A 27,035-nucleotide genomic window follows, 5' to 3' on the forward strand; every position below is an offset into this window, starting at 1 on the left:
ACATGAAATGGGCATACATTTACACACAACCAAGTGATCTCCATCCAGAAGGCCTTTCACCTAGTGTAACAAAGTCTTCTCATGGTTGACCTCAGAGTGATGCGTCTCTGCCATCACTGAGGTCTAAAATTATGGCAAGAAGAAAGATGGGGGAGGACAAATTAGAAGGTTCAGGTTAACCTATAGCCTCTGTTACATGAAAGGCAAAAGGAAATTTTCTTTTCTGCCACTAACTGTAAACTTTTAGGTATCAAACTAGACAGAGAAATGTGGCCCAGATCTTGTGAAAATGGCAGAAAATGTGCCTAATGACAATATCAGCTAACCTTTAGTATGTACCAGGCATGATTCTAAGTATTTTATATACATTAAATAACCAAGCCCTAGTTACATTACAGAATTAGACACATTATTGTGCCATTTCACATACAAAGGAATGAAAGTCAGTGGAATGTGCAGCCCTGGAATACAATCTGTAGCAGTCTGTTTCCAGGGACTGTGCCTCTGAAATTAGGCTCACGGCCTTGAGGCTTTCCTTGTGTTTGTGCCTGCTCTGAGCGAAAGGAAAAACAAAGAAAGAGAATGGTGTCCTGAGGCCTATTCTACACTAGAAGTTAGAAGTACAGTGATCTTTATTATCTGAATGGCCCATTTTCATTGCTTTATTTCTCACTCTTGGGACAATAATGAAATCCTAGGAAATTAGGTTTTCACAACTCATGTAAGGGAGGGTTGGCATGGAGGGAAAGGGATAATGTAGGAGTATCCTGATGGTGGCCTTCAGCTGCTGCTGCTTTAACTTGTCTCTTGCTGGTAACTCTTGCCTTTGAGAATGAGCTGATACTATGAAAACTTCCTTATTGAGAGCTAGATATAAAGTAAATACAAATCACCTAAATAGCATTAAAATTGTGTTTCTTCCTTTCAAATATGTTGAAATATTTACCAGAGCAGTGGCCAAAACTTATATATTTTGAAGGACTGGTGCTTAGAAACCACCAGGATGTCTTTGTCATTCCCTCGAGACTTAAGGATATCATTTTCCAACTCTTACCATTGGTGACATCTCTGATATTCACAACTGTATTATTGGTGTTTATCATAAAAATCATTATTTATAATGATAGTAGCCATCATCAGAAACCTGACATTGCTCATTAGCAGATTCAAGTGAACTCACAATGAAAAATTCATGTACTGTATTTTTATATGAAGAGAGAATATCAACATATAGTCTATTTGATGCAAAATGTGCTAGCTAAATATGTCAGGCATGTATCATCATCTCTTCAATAAAATCACTTAAATCTTAAAGAATGTTACCCATGTACTGAAAAGTAAGGAGATATATGAACTGTTCATCTTTCAATCAAATTTACAAATTTGTGCTGGACATTTAATATATACCAGGCACTAAGCTTACATGGACTAGGTGTAAAATTGATAAAATGCAGGCGTTATGGAGCTTATAGTCTTACAGGTAAGACACATAGGTCCATCAATAACTAGGTATGATATGTTAACTGTTATGAAAGAGAATTTAACAAGGATTGAAGGAAGAGGGTTGCAGAGACATCCAAGTCAGACGGTGGGAGTCAATGAAAGCTGCCTAATAGTTGATTATTCATATCAGACAAAATGGTCTGATTCAGGCTGAGAGAAAGTGTGTACGAAAGTGTAAAAGGGAGAGAGAGAGGGGTACTTGTTCTGAAAATAATTACTGTGACTAGAGAGAAGGGTAGATATATAGGGAAGAAGAAAAGAATCTGGGGAAATACTTGGATAGGAGGAAGAGAAGTAGCTGATGGTAAAGGGTCCCATGGGCTGCGCTAAAGGGTACATCTCCTAAAGCTGGTGGTGATTCCCTTATGAGCTAGAAGCAAGATGGAATGTTCAGAATCACAGTGGCAGCCCTTTGAGGAGTGCACTAGGGGCTTCTGAGTGGCTCAGTCAGTTAAGTGTTGCACTCCTGATCTTAGCTCCAGGAGTGGGCTGGTGGAGAACAAGACCTAAGACCAAGAGATCAGTTGGGAGGCTGTGGCCCATCCCTAGAAGAGAGATAAGGCTCAAACCAAGGCATTAATGGTGAGGATGAAGGTGAGGCATCAATGTAAGAGGAATTAAGGGGATGAGCTCTAAAACTGGTCATTGGAAGTGAGGGGGAAGAGAATGTTAAGGATGACTCTCAGGCTTCTGACCCAGATGGTTGGCCATTTACCAAGAGAGGAAACACCACCAGAAGACTAAGTTTGGGTGGAAAGACACTGATTCTGTTGTTGAACATCTTTCATTTAAGTCGACATACCTAAAAGACAGTTGGATAGGTTCTGGAATTTATGAGAGATAGCTTAGCTTTCTTACCAATTTTGGTATTATCTTTACCGAGTCTTCTTATAATCACCTGGTTTCTACATTGACTTTTTTAGCCTCTCTCAGGGAATTACATGCTATTTCCCTTTTATAAGGTATCAGGTGATTGTGATTTCTAGAGGCATTAAATGAAGCATAAATTATAAGAGAATGTGATTGGAAAATGGATAAGATGTCCTCTTTTCTCAACACTGGCAAGTGGGCAGTAATGAGGATCAACAAAGTCATTGCCACAGTGCTTTACCTCTGAGAAAGTTACCTTACGTCTCCATGAACAGTGCTGTGTAATGAAATATTCTTCCTTCCGCTCTGCATGCCATTTAGAATTTAGACCTTGGACTTATCACTGTTAAGTTTATTTCCTTCTGTCTCATTTTGAACTAAAACATTTAGGTATTTGATAGAAAACTAGTCAGAAGTCCCCATATTCAGGCTGTATTCCTCTTAAACAACCTGTTAAAAAGATGTGTTGATTCTAATTCTCCTCTTTCCCACCTCTCATATGTTTGAGTATAATAATCCTGAAGGTAGAATAAACAAGGGGAAAACATGACATCTTTAACTAATCACAGCTAAATATATGAAATGAATATTTTAATTAGAAGTAAAGAATATAAGTACCAATGAAATATTGTTGAACTTGAATCTGAAAAGTGTAACCTAAAATAGAATGTATATACACACTAAAAATGTTAAATTTTTATTTCCTTTCTTTTAGATAAAATATCATAATTTTTATGAAAGCTTCTGCTTTTAGTGACTAGTTTCCATTGATTACATAAGAATTCTCTAGGCAACTTGAATCAGGAAGATTTTTGTCTTGATCTCCAAATGGTATTTCCTCCAGACTTCAAAATAATTTATATTCACCCCATGGATATGTCATCAATCTGTTAAGTGTGAATGGACACTATTCTTTCCTGTACTTGACCAAATGTTTCATTTCCTGAAAATTAAATTACTTAAATGCAACAAACAGATGGTCAGAGAGTCCAGTAGTAGCTTACTCTGCCATGAAATTTATTATCTGAATTCTTGAGGTAGGCCTGAGAAGTTAGCAAAATTCTTTCTGAATACTAGTATGCCATGGTTAGTGTTAAAATCATCAAGCCACTTCTAAGTTAATTTGGTTACTTTTTACATTAGTAGGAAAAGTTGAAAAGTTATTTCACATTTTACACAGAAAAGTAAAATTGTGAGCAAGTCATATGGACCACTTGGGTTGAAACTTATCTTAGAGTTACTCTTCAGTAATTAAAAAGACAATATGAATTATAAATGGTAATAGAAAATAATGGCTTGAATTTGTTTTATTTCCACTCTCCAAATATTATTCTCTTTCTAGGCTAAAGAAATAATTATCAGTATAGTATGGAGAATTTGGATAAATAAGGCATGACTCTTTCTATTCTCTTTTCTTCTGTTACTGTCAAATAGGAAAACAACTTTGGTCATTTGGTTCAATGCAAAAATTACAGCTCACGAGTAAGCATCTATGATGGCCTTGTCTCAGCTACATATGAAAAGCTTTAAAAATATCAACTTATTATATATTCTCTCTGCAGAAAAAAGAAAAAGTCATTTTGCTCTTGGAAAGATTTTTCAGCTACCACTGAGGGTATTCTTTAACAAATCTATAAAGCATAAGGGTTTTTATAAAAGAGCAAGGGCCAAGTGCAACAAACCTATTAGTCTAAAATTTTCTAAAACATTTCTTTTTCCCAGTTGTGTATACACAACTTACAATTCAGTGCTTTTATTGAACTTTTTAAAATCTGTATACCTAACTCTATTCAAAGTCCTTTAGTAAAAATAGCAAAATTTTCTCTTATCCTTTCCATAAAGATGCTATTAGAGGACATTTTAGAGTCTTTCAGAGTTTACAGTGAACATGGCACAAGATAGTTGACAGTGAACAGTCTTCATTAATCCATTCCTTACTTTTGGCCTAGAACATTCTGGGAGTACACCAGATAAACACATTTAAGTCCTCACCTACGTATGGGGGCTTGTTAAGTCATGTAATAGAAGAGGGAAAAGGAAAAAAGAATGGCTGAATGAAGGACTTTAGTGTTTCTAAGAACTCCCTCTCTTAGAGACATAGAAGTAGAAGCACATGAAGAGCAACACTGCATATATATTTGGCTACTTTAGGCAGGAGAGTTTCCTGGCCATTTTCTGATTCCCTCTTCTCCCTCACCCTCCACAGTCCAAACCAGGGTAAGCAGAAGCAGCAGGCTGAGCCACTACAACACCACTTCTGTTCTCCCCTGCCCTTCCTGAGCCCCCTTTAACCTTTATCTTCTTCACACAACAGTTTCTCCTGTGTCTACACATGGGAGACCCCCTGCCTTGCTGCTACCTGCTTCTGTCAGTCTCCTGCTTTCCTATTCATTGTTCTTCCTCCCCACCCAGTCAATAGGCCTTGATCATTGAAGAAAGCCAAACGCTCCAGAACACTGCTTAAATGTTTGAAGTTAGATTAAATAGAAATCAGTTCAGGGGCGCCTAGGTGGCTCAGTCGGTTAAGCGTCCAACTTTTGGTATTGGTTCAGGTCATGATCTCATGGTTGCTGGGACTGAACCCTGCACGTGGGGCTCTGTGCTGACAGCACAGAGTTTGCATGGGATTCTCTCTCTCCCTCTCTCTCTCAAATAAATATTGTGTTTTTTTGTTTTTTGTTTTTTTTTTTAAGAAAAAAGAGTTCAGAAAATACTCAAAGAAGAAGGTACACTTAGCACATCTTATGGTGGACTTGTTCCAGGAGGGTCATAATTCAGGCAGGACTCACATCATTCTTAAAGCCTTTCCTGTCATCACTGATTTAAAACAGGACAGCTGAAATGCCTGGAGACCCAGGTGCTGGTCTTTCCATTCAGTGTGGCTCCTCTCTCAGGAAGGGGGATGGCAAGACAATGTGACAGGCTACGTGCAGGTTCGGGAATGAGAAGTGCCATTGCTGGTTTTCCATACTGCATATCAAACACATTTATGCATTTTTTATCTGGAGTCTCCCACCTAAGGATCTGGCACTCCCATAATGCTGAAAGCCCAGCAACCATCTGGTCTTATTTGTAGGCAGTAGGGACAAATAAAGTAATAGTAGTGACAGTGTGAGCTCAGTTAATCCCACACTGTCCATGTGCTTCAGCTCTGACCAGGAGAGAATGTTTCTGGAGGCTTGGTCTATCCTGAAGTAGCCAGATATGACCAGCTAACAGTGTGACAGTTTTAAGAACAATGACCCCAGCACTCTGGAGGCGAAAGGCTTTGGGGTAGATGTGTAGACATCTGCTCAGACCACATCCAGAAACTTACTATTCCGTGATCGCATTGATGGTACATGATTGGGCACCAAGGCATCAGAACCAAAAGGACCCATCAGAGATCTGAGGCAGAGATCAAAATGGCCAAAGTAGAAGAAAGGCATCCTGAGAGACAGGATATCATCATGGGAGCTTCTGCCAGCCGTGGCCTGGCTCCGTATGCAGTTAATGCCAGGCATCCCTTACCATCGGGTGGAAGGTTGACTACGGTGCACTCTCTCCTGCGGCCCATTCTGCTGCTCACCTCCCCATATCCATCTGTGAAGTCTGAATACTGAGCCACCTCAGGTTTCCAGTCATTTGTGAAATTTTCATTTTATATATACACTTTTATAACTAAAAATTTCTTTTCTAAAATAAAGCTTTTTTTTTTTTTTTTTCTGTTCACAGCTATTAGCACATTTAAGTTAGTCCCTGATTCTTCTTTAGGTAGTTTGTGTTCATGATGATTTCTTCTTCTTTTTTTTTTTTTAAAGTTCGTTTTTCTAAGTTTATTTATTTATTGAGAAAGAGAGAGAGAGAAAGCAGGGGAAGGGCAGAGACAGAGACAGAGAGAGAAAATCCCAAGCAGGCTCTATACTCTCAGTGCAGGACCCAACACAGGGCATGGGGTTCGAACTCATGAAATGTGAGATTGTGACCTGAGCCGAAATCAAGAGTCAGACTCCTAGCCAACTGAGCCACCCAGGCTCCCTGATGATTTTTTTTTTTTTCTGTTTCTCATTGAAATATAAGTGGAGGGTGACTGGGTAGCTCAGTTGGTTAAGCCTCTGAATTTGTTACAGGTCATGAGCTCACAGTTCGTGAGTTTGAGCCCCATGTCAGGCTCTGTGCTGACAGCTCAGAGCCTGGAGCCTGCTTTGGATTCTCTGTCTCCCTCTCTCTCTGCCCCTCCCCTGCTTGCACCCTGTCTCTCCCTCTCTCCCTCTCTCACTCTCTCTCTCTCTCTCTCTCAAAAATAAATAAATATTAAAAAAATATAAAAGAAATATAAGTGGAATATATAGTAGTTCTTTTAATGTTAGCATTTTTTGTTGTGCACAGGAAAAAAACAAAATAAAGATTAGATGATCAAAGGCTTGGTTGATGACCCCACAGCAACATTCAGACTCAAGCATCATCACAAGGGTCCATCTAATGTTAAGAGTAATTTTACCTGACCTTTGTGACAATTAACATGTCAAGCGCTGGGGCAGCTCATTCGGTTAAGTATCCCACTCTTAATTTCAGATCAGCTCAAGATCTCACAGTTTTGTGAGTTCGAGCCCAGAGTCCGGTTGTCAGTGTAGAACCTACTTGGGATTCTCCCTCTCTCTCTGCCTCTCCCCTACTCACACTCTCTCTGTCTTTCTCAAAATAAATTAATTTAAAAAAAATCATGTCAGGCCAAATGCAGCCTGTCATTAGTCATTGCTTTATTGTGGAAATATTTGTTGAGTGCTTGAGAACAATGCAGGACCACCACAGAAGCCTCATGGTGCACTGAACAAATATGCATTCAAAACTTTTTTTTTTTTTTTTTTTTTTTTTTTTTTTTGCTGTTTTCCTGGCAACCTAAACTCTGTGTAAGAGCTTTGGTAGCAAACTACTGCAGCCTCCAGTAGCAGAGCAATTCCAAAAGGTTTTGACTAATATGCTTCATCAGTGCCGTCAGATGCACCACAAGTATAGATTTCATCTTGTCTACGTTCACTTTCTCCCGAGTGTGTAGAGACGGCCCGGTATGCTTATTTAGTATGGTGTGCTTAATATTGGAGATGATCCTAAGAAATTACAGATTTCTCAATATGGCATTCTAATTAAAACCTAATTAGCAATTCACAGTGTTGGAACTTAGGTTTTCCAGCATAGAAAAAATAATTTCACTATGCATAGAAAGTAATGATATATTTTTTGGAGACATTAGAATTTCAAAAATATAAGGCAGCACATGTGGAATATAGAAATGTTAAGAATCTGAAGTGTGGGGTTTCTCCATAGCTTTAAGCTTGAACAGTTTTATATAATCAGTGAGCTTGCCAAACAGTATCAAAAAACTCATTTTCTTCAAGTGCTTTATTTATCTTTAATAGAACCTTCATCACCCTGGTGTTGTAAATTTGGAGTGTATGTTTGAGACGCCTGAAAGAGTGTTTGTTGTTATGGAAAAACTCCATGGAGACATGCTGGAGATGATCTTGTCAAGTGAAAAGGGCAGGTTGCCAGAACACATAACGAAGTTTTTAATTACTCAGGTAAGAAATCAATTAGAGTCAGAAAAAAAAAAAAAAAAAAGATAATGTTCAATATCAAATGTTATCACTGCTTAACTGCAGCTTCCTAGCCTTGTTTAGTCTCTATGTGCAAAGTCTGAATTACACTCAAAAAGGTTGCAGGGGCTTATAGTATTATTTCATTTGTATCTGTGGTCTCCAGAGTCCAGTATCCCAAGTGAGTAATGTGTATGCAGGCCCACGTATTAAAAGTCCTCGTGAAATTTTAAATTGCACAGTGACTAAGTCCTGGTTCTTTGGAAACATTCAAGAACGGGTATCCCTGGAAGATATTATTGACAACTGTTATCTGAACCTATGTTGGATGCTGTATCAATACCATCATATGCTACTTTTTCCACTGACGTTTCCTTAGAAACCTGCTGTTAATTTAGCTCATTTCAGTGCTGTGCGTGTAAAGAAGCTTAAGTGTTCATTGTGAGTTTTCTCATGGCCCTTCCAGTTTATGTCCTAGTCGAAAACATTTTGAAATGAACTAATAGACCAAAATAAAATCATTGTGGTGACTTTCTTCTTTACAGATACTTGTGGCTTTGCGGCATCTTCACTTTAAAAATATCGTTCACTGTGACCTCAAACCAGAAAACGTGTTGCTAGCCTCGGCCGATCCTTTCCCCCAGGCGAGTATAAAAGCCTCTCCCAGCAAAGCCAGCAGCTCTGGCTCCCCGGCAGGATTCTGCCACCTTTCATCCTCAAAACCTTTATTTGTTTCAAGTTTTACCTGTTCATGTTCATCCACTTGTTTCCTGGTTATATTTTCGGGACTTCAGTTTTGTCCCTCTGGCTTCTTAGTTCAGCCTGCCTTAGCCAACACAGGAGCCTTCTCAGTGGGCTCTGTTACCTTCTGTTGTACCCCGATCCTGGCGTGCTGGCAGTCCTGTGTGGAAAGCACAGGCCCGAGAGGGAGAACACTGGAGTCCCGGGGACATTTAAATTTAGTGTTGTTCTCAGGGACAAGGGCAAAAGTTTCTGCTTTCCCTCAGCTCCGAGGATGGAAAGCAACTGCATATCTTCCCATGGAATCATGACTGAAGTGACCTAAGTCCCTGAAATGACCTAAGTCGCTAAGGCGGCTGTCTGCCTTGCTTCCTTGGCATCTTCATGTCCTGTCTAGGTTCCCATGGAGTTAGTTTGGAGGAGTATTGTAGGTAACATGGCAAGCCTCTATGCTTATCCCTCAACCTTTCTTTCTTTCTTTTTCTTTCTTTCTTTCTTTCTTTCTTTCTTTCTTTCTTTCTTTCTTTCTTTTTAATTAATGTATTTATTTTCAAGTTACTTAACATACAGCGTAGTCTTGGCTTCAGGAGTAGAACCCAGTGATTCATCTCTCACATATAACACACAGTGCTCATCTCGAAAAGTGCTTTCCTTCATGCCCATTTAAGCCACCCCCCAACACCCCCTCCAGTAATCCTCAGTTTGTTCCCTGTATTTCAGAGTCTCTTTTGGTTTGCCTGTCTCTCTTTTTACCTTATCTTTCCTTTCCTTCCCCATGTTCCTCTGTTGAGTTTCTCCAATTCCACATATGGGTGAAATCATGTGATACCTGCCTTTCTCTGACTAGTTTCACTTAGAATAATACCCTCCAGCTCCATCCACATTGTGCAAATGGCAAGATTTCATTCTTTTTCATCTTCAAGTAGTATTCCATTGTATATATATACCACATCTTCTTTATCCATTCATCAGTTGATGGACATTTGGGCTCTTTCCGTAATTTGGCTATTGTTGATAGTGCTGCTATAAACATTGGGGTGCATGTGCCCCTTCAAATCAGCATTTTTGTATTCCTTGGATAAACCTTTATTTATAATAAGCCCTTGAGTTTAGTCCATCCCTTCCATATTTACATGACATTTTCCTGCCTTGTAAAACAATATTACCCACTCCTGAGTATACATATTTTCACATTTATCACTTTGTTTTGGGTGGGGGGAGGAAGGGAGAATGTTTAGATGATATTTATGAATGAAATATGCTTTTGTACCAGAACTTCCAGCACTGTGTCCAAGTATATAAAATGGAAAATAGCTGTTACTTCCATCATGAGAAATCCATACAATGTATGTAAAGAATTACAGTTGTCTTTGGCAGACCTGGGCTAAGACACATGATGATGTGTGTCTGTGACCTTACCATTCCTGCAAACCATTATTATCAACAGATAATCTGTGACCTTACCAGACAGATGATCTGTGACCTTACCATTCCTGCAAACCATTATTATCAACAGGTGAAACTTTGCGACTTTGGTTTTGCCCGGATCATTGGAGAAAAGTCTTTCCGGAGGTCAGTGGTGGGTACCCCAGCTTACCTGGCTCCTGAGGTTCTAAGGAACAAGGGCTATAATCGCTCTCTAGACATGTGGTCTGTTGGAGTCATCATCTATGTAAGCCTAAGTGGCACATTCCCATTTAATGAAGATGAAGACATACATGACCAAATCCAGAACGCAGCTTTCATGTATCCACCAAATCCCTGGAAGGAAATCTCTCATGAAGGTAATATCTTCCATTCAGAAATGATAATGGTTTAATCCTTAAGTGTTATATTGTTAAATCAATTGAGAATTATTAAATTGATAAATGTTCGTTGCAAATTGTCCACTGGAGTAGGGGCGCAATTTGATTAAGGTGGATTGGGAAGGACCAAAAACGTCTTCTGATGAAATGTACATATGTTGTGGAGAGATTGAGCAATAAATATTAAGAGGCAAATGAAACAAAAAGAAACTGTTAATATTTTGATATATTTCCTTAGAACTTATAAATACTTATACATTGGTATAATAGAAACAGCTAATCTCTACCAAGAATAATCTTTACCTACCATATACCTGCATTTGTATTAAGCACTTTTAATCCATTATGGGCACAAGAACTCTATGATAGTGATAATTGAATTATCATACTATGTTAGTCTGCAAGTTCTTTGTGCGCTGATTTCCTTTGTGTGACATTAAAGTATGTATGGTATTTTATCTAGCCATTTCACTGGTATTATATTTTTAGGTTGTTTCTATTTGATCCTTAAATATAATTTCTATATGTATCTCTGATGATTTCTTTAAGATAGATTACCTTGACAGTGAGTGTTGCGTTATTTAAATTCTTAACAAACCTTTCCTTCTCCTTAAAGAAAAAGAGAGTTTTAAAAGAAGTGGCAGGGGCAGTCAGGGCAGAGAAAATAGCACACTTCAGAGTAGAATTCCCCAATGAACCTACTTTGGAGTTCATTCAATCTCACAAAAAACCCGTTAAGTATTACTTACCCTGTATTTCAAGGAAGAACACTGAGGCAAAAGAACTGACAGACACCACAGGCCAAAATCGCCAAGCTAGTAGGTGACAGAGCCAGAATGTATACCCAGATGTGTATATGCCCAGGGCATATACCCAGATATGCTGGGTATAGACCCACATAGACTGGGGATATACCCAGTCTGATCACATATTCTTCGATCACCAGTCCTTTGGTTTTCAGGCCACGTCTAGTTCTAAGTTTGTTCAAATTTCTCACCACTTTAAAAGGCAAGTACAGTCAGAGATAAACATCTGTTTGATATCTGTTACTGCATGCAGTGATGTGGGAATCAGAAAAGAATGTATCTAAACTGCCCGAGGTAATTAACTCCTGTTAGTATTAAGTGACAAGAGTTATCCATTATTAGGGTTTTGAGTTACTATTAGCAATAACCCTGAACATCTTCTAATTAGTTGTAAATCATAGCTGGATGGATATATCTTAAAGGAATCTGTGACCTACAAATGAACTATCATGTAGCCAAAGTACTAATGAAATATTTCGGATAATTCAACAGAGGCAAAAAGCAAAGTATAATTAGGTTTCTTTTCCTGGGGGCAGAAAGGTGGAATTATCAATAACCTTGTGACCAGTTAGGAAACACTACCTTTAAATATGGCTAACCATTATGTTTGATACCTGCAATCCATAAATTCAATAGAAGGACTTGCTATTGTTACCATGGTGCAAATCTGGAATACCTCTGAAGCTAGTCATGTTTTCCTGTTATGCAGGAATAGAGCATTGGGTAAACTGCCTCACATTTAAATTTTTTTTTTTTTTCTGGGAGTAGTGTAGTACTTTTTCTTGAAGTAGTAGAATAAATGATGCTTGGTCTCTGATACAACGGAAATGTCCTGGCCTAGCTGTTAGATATAACCTATTTAGGGCAGAAACAAATAGCTATAGATTGTGAATGTTTAATTATCACTGATAATAGAGGCCAGAGACCTAGATATTAATGGCTCAAGAAACTCTTTTGGGAAATCACAAATATATATGTGGATAGATAGATAGATATAGATATATATAGACACACACACACATACACACACACACACACACACACACACACACACACTAGGTAACATGAAAGAAAAGGACAAAAATAAAATACTCTTTAAAGAACTTGAAGCTAAATGGAGAGATGCCAAGTTCAAAGGAGAAAGAATCACTGTGGACTTGACTAGTCAGAATTGCATTTTCAGAGGAGATGAAATTTAGGCCAGTCACTAAAAATTGCAAAGAAAGAGATACAGCATTTGAGAAAGAGAATTACATGGGAAATTTAAAAGGCATTTATATTTGACCAGGAAGTACATATTTTACTTGGCTACAGATATTTCTAAGTGCTAAAAATTTCATATCACTCAGACAAAGTGATATAGAGACCAGCTGAGACAGAACTTCACCTTTCTAAATCAGTTTGGGAATTGAGAGGGACTGGCCTCTCTCCTCAGTATCTTCCTCTGACTCATCCTTGCCTTTGAGGCACAAGAGTTGTACTATTTGCCAATTGCTGCCCTGGATGGGAAATGAGTTACCTAGTTGCTGGTATATGAACAGTACTAATAGTTGAATATAAAGAAAAAGTGAAATTATGTCATAGTATTAGCTGAGGTGTTACAAAAGTAATTAGGCTAGGTAAAAAGGACAGGCCCCAAGTCTGTCCCACTATTGTTGAGAACAAACAATTCCCTCACAAAAAGTTGTAACAGGAGCTGGGACCATGCAATTTTAAGCACGTAGGATCTGAGAAATACACAAGGAAACTAGTATTGGCAAAGGATGGTCACAACTGATAATAGTAAATTTTTAGTCTCCATATACTTTAAACCTTGCCAGAATCACTAAAAATCTAGATACGAGGAAATAAAAATCGAAGCCCCTCAGTGACTCAAAAATCAAAGGTAAGAATCAACAGTCCAGTGGCTTGAGTTGTGGTCCTATCTGCCATTCTAATTAGCCATCACTTAACCTTCTTTGAGCTTCAATTCCTCATCTGTAAATCAGGATAATGATCCCTGCCTATATAATGAGTTGGTAACAGAGACTGAATGAGATAAAGGATGTGAAAAGCATCTATACAGGCAGGTGTGGGGTGAACCAAGGACTTGGATTTAGGAGGGAAGATAGGAGAGCACTAAGCTAAGCAACTGCTCTGGCGGGTAACCAAGAAGTGATTGTATAATTTTAGAAATTATATGCAAACTGATGTGCATGCTTCCAAAGTATTCTTCAGACATATTGGTAGTTGTGTGTGTGTGTGTATGTGTGTGTGTGTGTGTGTGTGTATGTGTGTGTTTTCTTGGCATGAAAAAGAAAAAGAAAAAAGAAAGTTGTAAGGTCTTTGTAACATACATAGATGTGTCAGAATGAAAAAATTCCTGTGTCATGCATTTATTTTTCTGTTAGTGTAGACATGGACTTGATATAATATAGTCCTATATATTGAAGTGGTGGAGCTCTCATCGTACCATTTGAACATCACAACAGTCCTCCAGTATGTAGCTTGTTTTAGTCTCTGTCGTAGAGAAAACCAGAAACGTTGAGTGACTTGCTCAAAGTCAAACAGTGGCAGGGCTTGGACTTCAAATTATTTGTCTCCATTGTTTATAGCATAGATACTTGTACACCAAAGGGTGCTTATTTCTTAATGCCTTGATATTTAGGAATCTATAAGGGAATGTTTTAAAGTCATTCATTATTTTTGCTGTGATAGTGTAATAAGCAGAGTACTGGCATTCTGGCGATGTGCTGATTAGTAATTTAGCAGGGAACTAGGTCTCTTGTGTGCAAATAATAGAAACCTATAACTAACTTAGGCAGAAGATAGTTTATTGACTCACACAACGGGGAAGTCCAAATGGTGAACCTCATCTATGTGGATCTGGTGGTTCAGCGTCATATTTCTCCATCTCTCATCATCTCTGCTTTGCTTTATCATGGCTTCCCTCTCAGGTGGATTCTTCATGTGGTGCAAAGTGATCCCCCGTCAGCCCCCGGCTTACATGCTGCTCATTGTATATGATCTCAGAACGGAAGAGTAATTACTTATCAGTAGCCATACGTTCTCTGAAAGGGGCACTGATTGGCTCTGCTTAAATCCCGTAATACTCCGGGAACAATCACACTGTCACCACAGGAACCTGGCTTTGATTGGCCATATGGATGATGGAGAGCCTCTCCAGTTTGGAGAGAGTAAGTTCCTGCAGGGAAGAGATACTAGGCCAAAAACAAACACAAAAGCATTAATAGATGTCCATTATCAAAATATTTTTTTGTGAATCAAGGTATGATTTGAAAAATGAGAAGACTTTTAGGAAAACCTAACTCAGCAATTGTTACAGGAAAAATGGGGATAATAAAATTAAATCTTCAAAGAAAAAAAACCATAGCAGCTAACACTTCTATAACATTTGCATTATAGCCAAGCACTATTTAAACACTTTACATATATGAACATATTTAATCATCTCCAACCTTTGAGAAGATACTATAATTGTTTCCATTTGAAAGATGAGGCAGTGCAGGCGCCGAGGGTTAAGTGGCTTTCCTGAGTGGGGCCAGGGTGCAAATCCTGTCAGCTGGCTCCAACATAGATGCTCTTATCTACTACATTTACAGCCTCTTGATTATCCTTCTAATGGATTTTGCCATGCTGTCACATTAAATTTTTAATATGCTTTCACTAGCTTAGAGCTACAGTAGCAACACAGTTTTTAATAACATCTAAAAATACAGGGAAACAAGATCATGTTGTGATAACGCCCTGAGTTGAGAGCTCTTCCACTTAGTGTATTGGTGACCTCATCCAACTTCCTTATTAACTCTTAGGTCTCAGTTTTCTTGTCTGAAGTATGGTGACAGTAATTCCTAACTCATGGGGTTATTTTAAGAATTAAATGAAATTGCACTGGAAAGTGCTTAGCACAGTGACTGTCATAGCTGGATTACCTTAAATATAATGAACACTTTCTATTTTCCAGTCACTTTACATGATCTATCTACATGTCTGTCCGTATATAGGTATTTAGTTATACACACAAATGTGTGTATAATTATACAAATTTATATATGTAACTAAACATACATTTAACTATACTCATATATAGTTACTTATATGTATAACCAAAGACACATTATTAACACAGTTATACAAATATAACTAAATAAGAATGCATGTATACAATAAAACACTCCAGAATGAATCATATGATTACAAATAATTACACAAGAGGAGACTTTAGGTAATCATGGGATGGGAGTTTGAGGACGTTTCAATTCATTCTAAGCCAGTGTTGTGTATTACGCCTTGTTTCATTTCATCTTAGTGATTACCAGATGGCCATTTGACATCCTCCAGTTAGTCCATTGTTACCTATCAATGATTACACATGGCCTCACTCCCACCTCTAGCTTTATCACATACTAGGTTCAGTTTGGCCTTTAACACATCCTTCCTATGACCTTTCTTAGTTCCTTGAAAGGACTTGCACACTTACTTTAAAATATTTACTTAATTAGGCAAATTTACTGTATCTTATGGAAAGAGCAGCCCATGTTCACTTAAACGTTTTTAGATAATCAGATGAAACTAAGGAAAATTATGCCTTACTTGATCATGTATCAATATGCCCTTCCATTCATTGCATTTTTAGCAATTCCAAAAGAGCAAGAGACAGACCAGGCTATTCTCCATGTTTGTCACATGTGGTATAATAATAAGGTCGAATCTTGGATGGACATTGTCAAAACATCAGAAAATTGCAAACAAGGCTCTGTCTATGACTTAAGAAGTAGATACCAGGGGTGTAGGGCATAGATATGGGAAATGGAAAAACTAGCTAATAGAACATGGAAATATTTGCAAGGCAAGTGATTTCTAATAATTTTGCCAAAGAACCTTCTCGAGTATGGCTTATTTTCAATCTGTCATAGTCTAGCTCTAAGTCTGTAGTAAGCATTTTTTAACTTTAGCATGCCAACATTTAATCAGAGGAGCTAGTTAAAAGTGGAGATTCCCTGGCCCCACCCCTATAAACTGCAATCCTGTGCTGAGAATGTAAGAAGTCCGTGGATCACACTTTCAGAAACACTGCTTCAGAGCCCTGATCCTCTGAAAGACCTGATAGCTGAACAGTGCTCTCAAGAAAGTCTTAAATAAATTCCCAATATTTCTATTTAAATAAATTATAAAATCCCTCTCTAATTCCTAACCTCTTTTTGCATTTGCATTTTCTTTCTCAGATATTTACTATCAGGACATGTGATTTATTTCAAATGTTAAATGTATTTCAGTATTGATTGCCATGAAGGTAGCAAGAATAGAAAAAGCTTTTTGACCAGTTTCTTTTGTCAAGAATAAAGAAGAAAACATGTAAACTCCAGGAAATACAGAAAGTTGTATAACCAAGTTATGTATAATAAAGAAGAAACTAACATAGGTGTTATGATTTTGCGCTTTGTGCAGTTGAAGGAATGTAGGAAAAGAGAATCCTCTTGACGCATGACAATTCTTCTTTGAGTGGATGTAGGTTTGGAAATTTGATATTATAGGGTATAGGTGGCAGGGGTTATAATCTCATAATTCATAATAGTTACATATAAATTATCCCACATATTGCTTATTGATTCAAAATTTTAGATAACCCTAAGAGCAAGCATGTCTGACTTTATTATACTTATGCAAACGAATGTAAATAATGAAACATCTACAATGCTGAGGAGGAGAATAGAGAAGAGGTGAAGAGAGCTGGAAGAGCCATAACTTCCACGGGGTTCATTTAGGATTCTGCTTAGGTGAATGGACTGAGTTATACATATTTACTGTATGGCTTAATGTATAATTTAATGTTAAGTTAATACTTCTGAATAAAACATATCCATATGTATACGTATGTATATGTATACATATCCATATTGTATGCCAGGCAGTGTTCTAAATTACAGAGCTGGCTGGTACATTATTTTAAGACAACCTAATTAATTGGGGGAATAAGGTCAGTACAATAGAGAAACCTGGAATAAAATGATTCATTGTCCTTAATGGAAAGGAATCTATGTTTGTTTTGTTTTGTTTTAATTTTGTTTTAATGTTTATTTACTTAAGAGAGAGAGAGAGAGGGAGAGAGAGAAAGTGCAAGTTGCGGGGAGAGGCAGAGAAAGAGGGAGACACAGAATCCAAAGCAGGCTCCAGGCTCTGAGCTGTCAGCACAGAGCCCAACACGGGACTCGAACTCACAAACCATGCGATAGTGACCTAAGCCGAAGTTGGACTTAATGGACTGAGCCACCCAGGCACCCCTGTTTTGATTTGTATTTTAAGGTGGTTCTTCTCAAACTCTGTGGTGACAGACCAGTTTTATATTATCTTAATTTCCAGACATATGGACCAGTTTATTTTACCAGTTTATCAAATAAAATTAAAAAAAATATGACAGCAATATCAATTTGCTATAAAAGTTCCCACAGACTTAATCTTACTTTCTATACCTCTTTCATTGTAGACCAGTAAACAGTTCACAGATCAGTACTGATCCATGAACCTCCTCTGAGTGGCACTGGTTTAAAGCTAATCAGAAGACATTTTTTAAGTAGTTAAAACCATAATGAGATGTGAGGTTTTTATTTTTTATTTTGAACTCTTTTTACCAATTGATTTAGATATTTTACCAGATGCATACAATACTTTCATTAAAAAATAATAAAAGTGAATGGAAGTACATGGGGGAAAATAAGGCTCCAGGAATAAATGGAGTACTACCTTCTATATAACTATAATTCTTCTGTGCCTGGTTGAAAAATGTCTAAAATTTTAAGTGTATTTTAAGTATATATATATATATATATATATATATATATACACACACACATACACATTACACTTAAAATTTTAAAATACACTTAAAATACACACACACACGTATATATACGTACATATATATGTATATATGCACATATACGTATATATACGTAAATATATATGTATATATATGTATATACATGTATATATATACATATACATATATACATATATGTATATGTATACGTATATATACACATATACGTACATGTATACATATATATATACATATATATGTATACATATGTACGTATATGTATATATATACGTATATACGTATGCATATGTATATACACATATATACATATACATATATACATATATGTATATACACATATATACATATACATATATACATATATGTATATATATGCACACATACATATATATGCACATATACGTATACATACATACATATATGTATGTATGTATGTATACGTATATATGCATATATATTGTATATGTAAGTGTTATTCACCGGAGAGTAAGGGTTATGTTTCCTTTTCTGTAATACCAGTCCGGCATCATAACTGGGCAGATGAAGAAGATGTAACCTCCACTGTCTCAACTTATGCCCACACAAAGGAGAATTATTAAGTGTGAAAGTCAAATTCTTTTCTCCTACATTCCTTCAGTTGCTCAGAATCATCGCATACATCTTAAACCATTCTTTTTTGTATATAACTTTAGTAGGCAGCTTTTGTTTTCCCAAGAGTTTACTCTTAGAGGAAGAAGACAAGTGGTGGCTGGACAGCTGGTAAAGTGAGATAAAACTTGTGCCAGGGCAGATCATCTTGCCAGAACACCGACAAACCTGCAGCAATGGGAAAGCATCTGTTAGAGTAAAAATTACATTTCCATCATCACCTTGAATTGATGTGTTCAATTAGAGACACAATTTGAGGAAGGTCAGTAATAAACCATGAAGACCACCAGAGAAATTACTATTTTTTTTTCTTCTGAGTTTTGATATTCCTTTATGTGACATTAGGGAGACAAACAGGCAGTAATCAACACAGAGGCAACCTTGGAAACTGTTGCACAATGAGTCCCCAGCCCCCGCAGATAGAGATCATATTCTGCATTCACAGGTGACGTCTGAAGAAGCACCTATTCTCAAGTCACCTGCTGTGTTGTTACTGCTCAGCTTTAGAAGCACGTGGTTAGTGTGCATTATGAAGAATTAAGAGCTGACACAAAGCCTTGACATCCCATATATAAAAATGGGGGTGGGAGGAATACCCCTTGCATTAATCCTATAGCTTATCTTCAGTTCAAGATTATTAAATCATGATGATGCACCAGTGACATAGGTTCTTTTCTGCTCGAATAGCCTCAGTGTTAGTATTTCTGCATCCTCCTTTCCCTGATAGACATAGTCACAATTTATTCTGCCAGTTGGTCTCAATCCTGTGCTGACATTTATGAACAGTGTAGAATATATGGCATCTCAAGTCATAGAATGGCTATCATAATACACCGCTAAATTTATCAAAGCATCTAAATTTTACATTTAAAGCAATTTTTATCATTCAATGTGGTTAATTCAAATAAAATTGGTCACAAGTGTGTTTTTCTCCCAGAAATTGAAGATGAAAAATGCAGCCAGTACAAACACAAAGCAAAGCTAAATAAAAGCCTTGCACCAAGAATACCACATGGTATGGTTTCAAAATCCAACAGTGTTCCAGAACGCTAAACACTTAAGTTGGAAGTAGCACTTTGCCATGAAAAGGAACCAGCTGTAGGCCCCTCTTGCACTACATATTGTTCAAAACAAAAAAACAACCCCATTGAAAATAAGCCTCGGGTAGATGAGACCCAGAAGTCCAATGGTATAGGAAACAAAAGAAAGACAATTGTCATTTTAATAATTAAACTGTGTTTGTAACAGTTTATGAGGCTTGCAGATCTAGCAAGCCTGCTGAATATTAATGAATAGATTGATTTGTCAACATATTAGCACCGCTGTCAGACATAACAGCACAGAAGAGATGTGAAGCGGCTAGCCAGTGAGCTGCTTTAAAATGCTTGACTCACTGTCAGGAAATTCTATCACGATTGGTAAACTAAAGTGAATCAGGTGGGTTCAAACTTCCACTGGGATTTAATAATCTCTCCTTGAAATTCGGGAATTACTTGGTGTACTTTCTTTTAAGCCATGCAGTTCATTCAATAATAGTAAGTAAGTTTAAAATTAGCAACCAAAGGCACACAATGATTTTTAAAAATCTTCTAATAGAGTGAGTTCTTTATTATGTATGTATGTGTATGTATACATACATATTTCAAAATCCAAATGAGATATGATCTGAAAGGGTGTACCTCCAGGAAATGAATCATTTATTTTGAGAGCAAGTAAAATAAAATTGACAGAGTTTTCTTTAACAAATGGTCATTTATAGGGAAAAACCACTCAGAAGTTTTAGCAAGAATACTAGCATTAAAAAAAAAGAATATTGGCACTATAAGTGCTCAAAAATCAGCTGTTTATGTGCCATCCAAATTGAAATGTTTCCTACATATCCCAATTATAAAGTTAAAATTTTGCTTCTGAATTTATATCGTAGTTGAGTTGAAATACGACATCTGAAATGTCAGGGTAGAACAACAGTAAAGGTTTAAGTATTCTGTTAAGTTTGCTTTATTCCACAGTGACAACAGAGAATATTTCAAAATACGGCATGGTAAAAATCTTACTTAGCCCCTGTACTGCTCTATTATACCAATATACTGAGTAATTATCCAGAACATTCTTAAATTGCTTCAGTGATAGAAAATGGTTTCACAAGGACCCTTATTTCTTCTGAATTTGACCCTGGCACCATGAGCAAAAATCTCTCTGTTTTTACCCACTGTTAGAACAAGCCTGCTCCTTTTTCCAAATAGAGGCTAATCTCAGGTTTGAAAAGCAGCCATCATATCACCCCTGATCTCTTCTCTTGGGCAATCAGCTTTTCCTTCAGCCTCCTGTTCACTCTGGTCCAAACTCTCATCTTTGTTTTTCAAACCCCAAAGCTGTTCTCACTCAAGGTTCCACAAGTCTCGTTAAGTATAAAGTGAAGCCACCACTTCCTCGTGATAAAGAACACATTTCTTTCAGCATGGCATAAAAATCACAACTGACTTGGTAGACTCATGTTTACTGTAGATTTAGAACCTGAATTCCTTCTCATGAATGTTGTTGATAAGCCAGGCTTTCCAGTTCTGTACTTAGACATTTCCTTGGGGGCTAGGGAAGTGAGACCTAAAAAGAGGACTCCGTTTCATTGGTCCCTATTAAATGTTATGATACCAGTACGGCCCAGAGCTCCAGATGCAGTTATTTTGGAACTGATTTGTGTAATCCAATTCATTTGCTCTTCCTGTTGGCATCCTCTGAGTGAAAGCTATCTGAAAACCTTTCTGTGTCCTCCTTGCAGACTACCAAACCAGAAGGGGCTGAGGACACATATCTGTATGTTTGGGTACCTTTCTCTGTGTTTACATCCATCTCTTCAGGGATCCTTGGGGCAATATTAAACCAGTTGTTAACTACTATCAATGTTCTCCTGCCTCTAGTGTCTTGCTACTCAAAATGTGGTCTAAGGCTCCTCCTTGGAGCCACTAGAATATAGACAATCAGGTCTTACCCCAGATCTACTGAATCAGAATCTTCAGTTTAAAATCCCTGGATTATTTATATGCATGTAGAAGTCGGAGAAGCACTCCTTGGCAGAGTTCTTCTCAATTCCAGCTGCACACACTAGCAACACTTGTGCTTCTAAAGATACCGAGGCCTGGAAGCCCCTCTTTAAAGATTTTCACTTGACCTGTGGCTTGAGTATTAGCATTAGAAGAAGAAGAAGAAGAAGAAGAAGAAGAAGAAGAAGAAGAAGAAGAAGAAAAACAGAAATCTCTCCAAAGGATTTTAATGTGCCGTGAAAATGGAAAAAAAATCCACTTTGCACATGATTAGCGTCCTGTAAATATATTTTGATTTCTACCTTAAATTTTGAATCAGTTTAGCATCATTTTCAGGGCTGTTGTATGCTGTATTTAAACAATTCATGATTTCCGAGATTGTGTTTCCAGTCTTCAAGGGGAAATGAAATTGAATGTAAAGCAAAGGCATAACCGTTGATAGAGTAACTTTCTACAGAGGAAAGAACTGGAAAAGGAAAGATACCAACTTGAGTCTCGAAAGGTCTTGCACTTCATTGGATTGCGGTAATTGACTCAGAACGAGTAAGATGATGATTTCCAGCGGCCTTGTTTGCTGCCTGCAGCCTCTGGTTTCAGCCCGAGAGGAGCGTCCCAGTTAGTGTTGCTGGGCAACAGCTTGCTGGGTTGAGAACTGGAATGTGAAGGGTTGCAAAACGATTTTTAAAATAAACACACAACTTACCATCAGCATGAAGCAAACCGAGAGAACTACTGAGCACTGTGACAGGCAGTGAGGCAGAATAGAAGAGGAAAAAAGAAAACACTTCCTTGAAGGCAGGGAGCTGAGTGGTTGACAGATGATGGCCCCACCACTAGGATAATAGTTCTGATTTGGTTTCCAATTTGAAAATTTGTACCTGAATAATTTGCGGGTGGACAGAAGACGGTACGGACAAAATTTTAAAAAGGTACTGTTTCTGGAAAAGAAGAGGTCAGCCCACGGAATTCACGGGTAATTTCTCTTCTATAAAATAAATGTGGCAAAATAACATGAGCTGTATTGCAGATATTCTCAGTGTTATTCTGATTTTCTGATAGAAATCACTGATCCTATGATCTATTTTATGGTGTTGTGATGTCTTACCATCCAGGAATATGTTTAGCCAAAATAAACAAACCGTATGCACATAATGTGGATATTCAAACTTAGAGCTGAGAAAATGGCCATTTATATGTGTAATTAATGTATTCAGTCTACCAATCGCTGTTTAGCAAGCATTTTCCTAATGCACTGAGTGATGCATTTTATTTTAAATATTTATGAAACTTCCATGCAGAAATGAATACATAATTTGTGTGACCTTCAAGGAGTTAAAATCTAGTTGGAAGAGTAGGGGGAAGGACAGGCTTCTACTGAAATAACACAAGATGGGAATTGGGAAATGGCTGAGAGGTGTGACCCCAGGGACCTATTATATATTCACATATATCCAGTTCTATTCACTTGGTAGGATTTTCTCCAGGTTTTGGATGTCATTCAGTTTAGCCTTAGCAGTGGCTTATGCAAATCTACCTCCTACATACAGAGAACCTATTCTGTCCCTACATGTGGTGTTTGCTTTGAAATACAGAATGACTGCAAGATAGTCCCTACAGGTGCGAAGATAATTCAGAACTTTGATGGCAGAAAAAATGGAATCCATACAATTAACGCTCTGATGGAACATTCCCTTTCATATTAAAACATAAATTCCTTCAGCACCTGCATATAGTATTTAGTTTTGGTTTTGTTCCGATATTACTCGTGCACCTGGCAAACAGGCTGCCCAGAACTGTAGCAGTCCTAACATCTGCTCAAAGTTCTGTAAGAGAACGTTTGATTAAATTTTTTTTGCTTTCCTGACATTTTAGTCTCTCAACTGGTGGGGCAATGAGAAAAATTGCTGTACAGGAAGTAGCGGGGGGAGTAACTGTGTTAGCCAAGAGTTTACTGTAGCAAAAAAAAAAAAAAAAAATTAGGCTTCAAAAAAAAAAAAACAAAACAGATTTTCTTCCCCTGCTTGCTTGCTCACGCTCTCTCTCTCTCTCTCTCTCAAAATACACTTTAAAACAACCATTTTCTTTTCTTTTTTTTCTAATTTATAGGGAACATTAGTGTGAATTCGTGGCTAGAGACATTTTAGAAAGCACAAAACTCTGCTCATGAAGGATAGGGGATTCTTTAAAAATGAAAATTTAAACCGTACAATTGTTTAAAATTTTCCAATAACAAAGAAAAGGGAAAGACTTCTCACATTGCCTCTGTTGTGGGATTGTTAATGCCAAGGTCAAGAAAGAATTCTTGAAGGTTTTACAATGCAACTTAGTAAGTTTAAGTAGCATGGCCAGAAAGAGCTGCACTTTTGCTGTATGAAGCCAGTGGTTATATGCGTAGTGCTCACGGAGGAGAGTGCAGGTAGTATTAGATCATAAATGTCTTCTTTGAATTTCTATTCGAAAAATTACTTTCACAAGACTTCTGTGGCACTATCATTCAGTTTGATATTAACTACCGGTGAAATAGGCAGTCATATCATCCTTTAAGAATGTAGAAACCAGCATATGTTTAATAGTTATGAAAACTATACAGAGGGCGCCTGGGTGGCTCAGTGAGTTAAGCGTTTGACTTAGGCTCAAGTCATGATCTCAGGGTTCGTGAGTTTGAGCCCCGTGTCAGTCTCTGTGCTGACAGCTCAGAGCCTGGAGCCTGCTTTGAATTCTGTGTGTCCCTCTCTCTCTGCCCCTCCCCTGCTCGTGTTCTGTCTCTCTCAAAAATAAATAAACATTAAAAAAAAAAAAAAAACAACTATACAGGTTATAGGTCAGCCTCCTGGGCTACATGTGAACACTTTTCCGCTTCTATCCCTCGCCTCACTGTGGCTGTTCAAAGTGTTTAGAGAACTCGGATTTAAGACAATTTTTTTTTAATGTTTATTTATTCTTGAGAGAGAGACAGAGCGTGAACAGGGGAGGGGCAGAGAGAGGGAGACATAGAATCTGAAACAGACTCCAGGCTCTGAGCTGTCAGCACAGACCCCGACGTAGGGCTCGAACCCACGAACTGTGGGGTCATGACCTGAGCTGAAGTTGGATGCTTAACCCACTGAGCCACCCAGGTGCCCCGACAATTTATTAATAATAGGGAAGGAAGGGATTGAGTTTAAGCATGAGTAAGAGAACAAAACCCTCAGAATATTAGAAAGGCTAACTCCCAGAATAAATAGACAAGTACAATCACAAAATAATCCTACCAGTCTCTGAAAAAAAAAATTGATATCATATTTACTGCAAAGAGAAAGAGAAATCAGCCACTGCCTATTTTTCTCCTGTTTTCTTCAGGGATGGATGGGGGGTACTCATACTGAGAGGATAAGGGGAGGAAAGTGTGAAACAAAAAATATAATCCAAGGGAGTAGAGGATTTCCTGCATAGCTTTGGCCCTAACCAATGTCAGCTATTTAAAATGGCATCTGCTGATTGCCCAAAACTGTGGAGACCAGCACTATGTGGCAATAAACGTCAACTCTTGACAGGCAGATATTTGGATATACACTTTTTGCCGTATGTAGGGAAGGAAGTGCAGGGTACCACGATTTTCTGAGATATGATCTGCTTCTCCAGTATCCCTTTCTCATGGGGCTACAGAGACCTCTTGGGCTGCAGATCCTCGTGGGGCTCTGGGGAGCCTGGAGCTTCTTTTTCTCCCTCCCACCTTGGGCCCTGGCATTCTTCTCTGCTATGCCAGCTTGCCATTTTTCCTTCTGACTTTCCAGGCTACTACCGCAGCCTGCTTCTTCACTCCTGTTTCCTACTGCTGGAGCGTGCTCCCTGTCTCCTTTGCTTAGTTTTTGAAAGACATTCACAGAATGTTCCAGTGTGTGAGTGTGTGTACATGCATGCACACTCATATTTTGCCTTTGCAACTAGGCTGGGAGTGTTTTGGGGTCAGAACTCTATCATTACTTTTTTGTTCCTTAAGCAATTGCCGACAGTAATTCGTTAGGGCAGATTTGGTGAATGAACAGATTAAAGAATGAGTGACACATGTGAAGAACATTACCAATACAGAGAACATTGTTAAAAAAGAAAAAGCTGTAGAATTTCTCTTAAAAATGGACTCCGTGAAAGGCATTTTGGATGGTATAGTTAATGCTGGATTGTATGAGGTGATCAATAAAAAGGATGTTTTAAGAGTTCAGAAGGGGCAATGAGTAGAATGGGGCTCTCAAACACTAATGATGGACCTATTTTCAGAGTAAAGCCAGGTGCCTAAAGTTAACCATATTTGTTTTTGTCTACCAAAAGCCACAAAATATATTTATCAACACACAAATTTATATGCACACACATAAATCTTCTTTTAATTTTTTTTTTCAACGTTTATTTATTTTTGGGACAGAGAGAGACAGAGCATGAACAGGCGAGGGGCAGAGAGAGAGGGAGACACAGAATCGGAAACAGGCTCCAGGCTCCGAGCCATCAGCCCAGAGCCCGACGCGGGGCTCGAACTCACGGACTGTGAGATCGTGACCTGGTTGAAGTCGGACGCTTAACCGACTGCGCCACCCAGGCGCCCCAAATCTTCTAATTCTGTCCTTAGCTTCTAAACTATTTTCTCTTGGGGGTACTTGCCATTATCTGGCTGTGTTTCTTCACATCGCCTGGGTACTGTGGCTGTGCTCAGCCTGTGGGTGCTTCGTTCAGCAGAAAAAATGTTTCATCTCCACATATTCCATTCCCTGCAGAAACTTACAGTTTCTCCTCTGGCAGTACTTCCCTCCCCATTAGGCAGTATGGTTCACTGTTGGGGTGCATTTGGGCACAAACCAGCCCTTTTGTTGAGTTACTGTACTCCCACCTTCCTAATTATAGAATTCAAAGCATAATGAGTGAATTAATAACATGTATTTATTGCCTGCAGGGTCTGGGGAAGCGTAATGCTGTGGCGCACTTACGGTAGTGCATAAGCTCTCCCGTCTCCCCTCATCCTCCATTTTTGCTCTGTGAGTTCACAGCAGCAAGAACGGAAGGTGCACTTTACTCACCAGTGAGTAAATCATGTGAATGGATGTTTTAAAGCACATGCCCAATACACAGTTCACTGAGAGAACTATACTTTCAAAAGCTCTCTGGGAACACATGCTTGGAGTTTGAAATTGTACTAAGTACTGTGTTTCCTATGGTATCCTAGCTAAGGCAAGAGTGTATCGGCC

The 27,035-nt window shown here is 38.1% G+C and overlaps 1 protein-coding gene across 3 annotated transcripts in view; it reads left to right on the top strand.

Moving 5' to 3' along the window:
* The window catches only part of PRKD1 (protein kinase D1), a 338,608-nt gene that overhangs the window by 307,774 nt on the left and 3,799 nt on the right, over positions 1–27,035 (top strand). For all 3 annotated transcript variants that reach the window (XM_086710009.1, XM_086710010.1, XM_086710011.1), the window contains 3 exons: positions 7,770–7,931; positions 8,492–8,590; positions 10,204–10,471. In XM_086710009.1, the coding sequence (XP_086566135.1) occupies positions 7,770–7,931; positions 8,492–8,590; positions 10,204–10,471 (529 nt within the window). The remainder of the gene's footprint in view (positions 1–7,769; positions 7,932–8,491; positions 8,591–10,203; positions 10,472–27,035) is intronic.

This window comes from Puma concolor, chromosome B3, assembly GCF_028749965.1.
Source record: "Puma concolor isolate L17-30 chromosome B3, mPumCon1.1.hap2, whole genome shotgun sequence".
Taxonomy (NCBI): domain Eukaryota; kingdom Metazoa; phylum Chordata; class Mammalia; order Carnivora; family Felidae; genus Puma; species Puma concolor.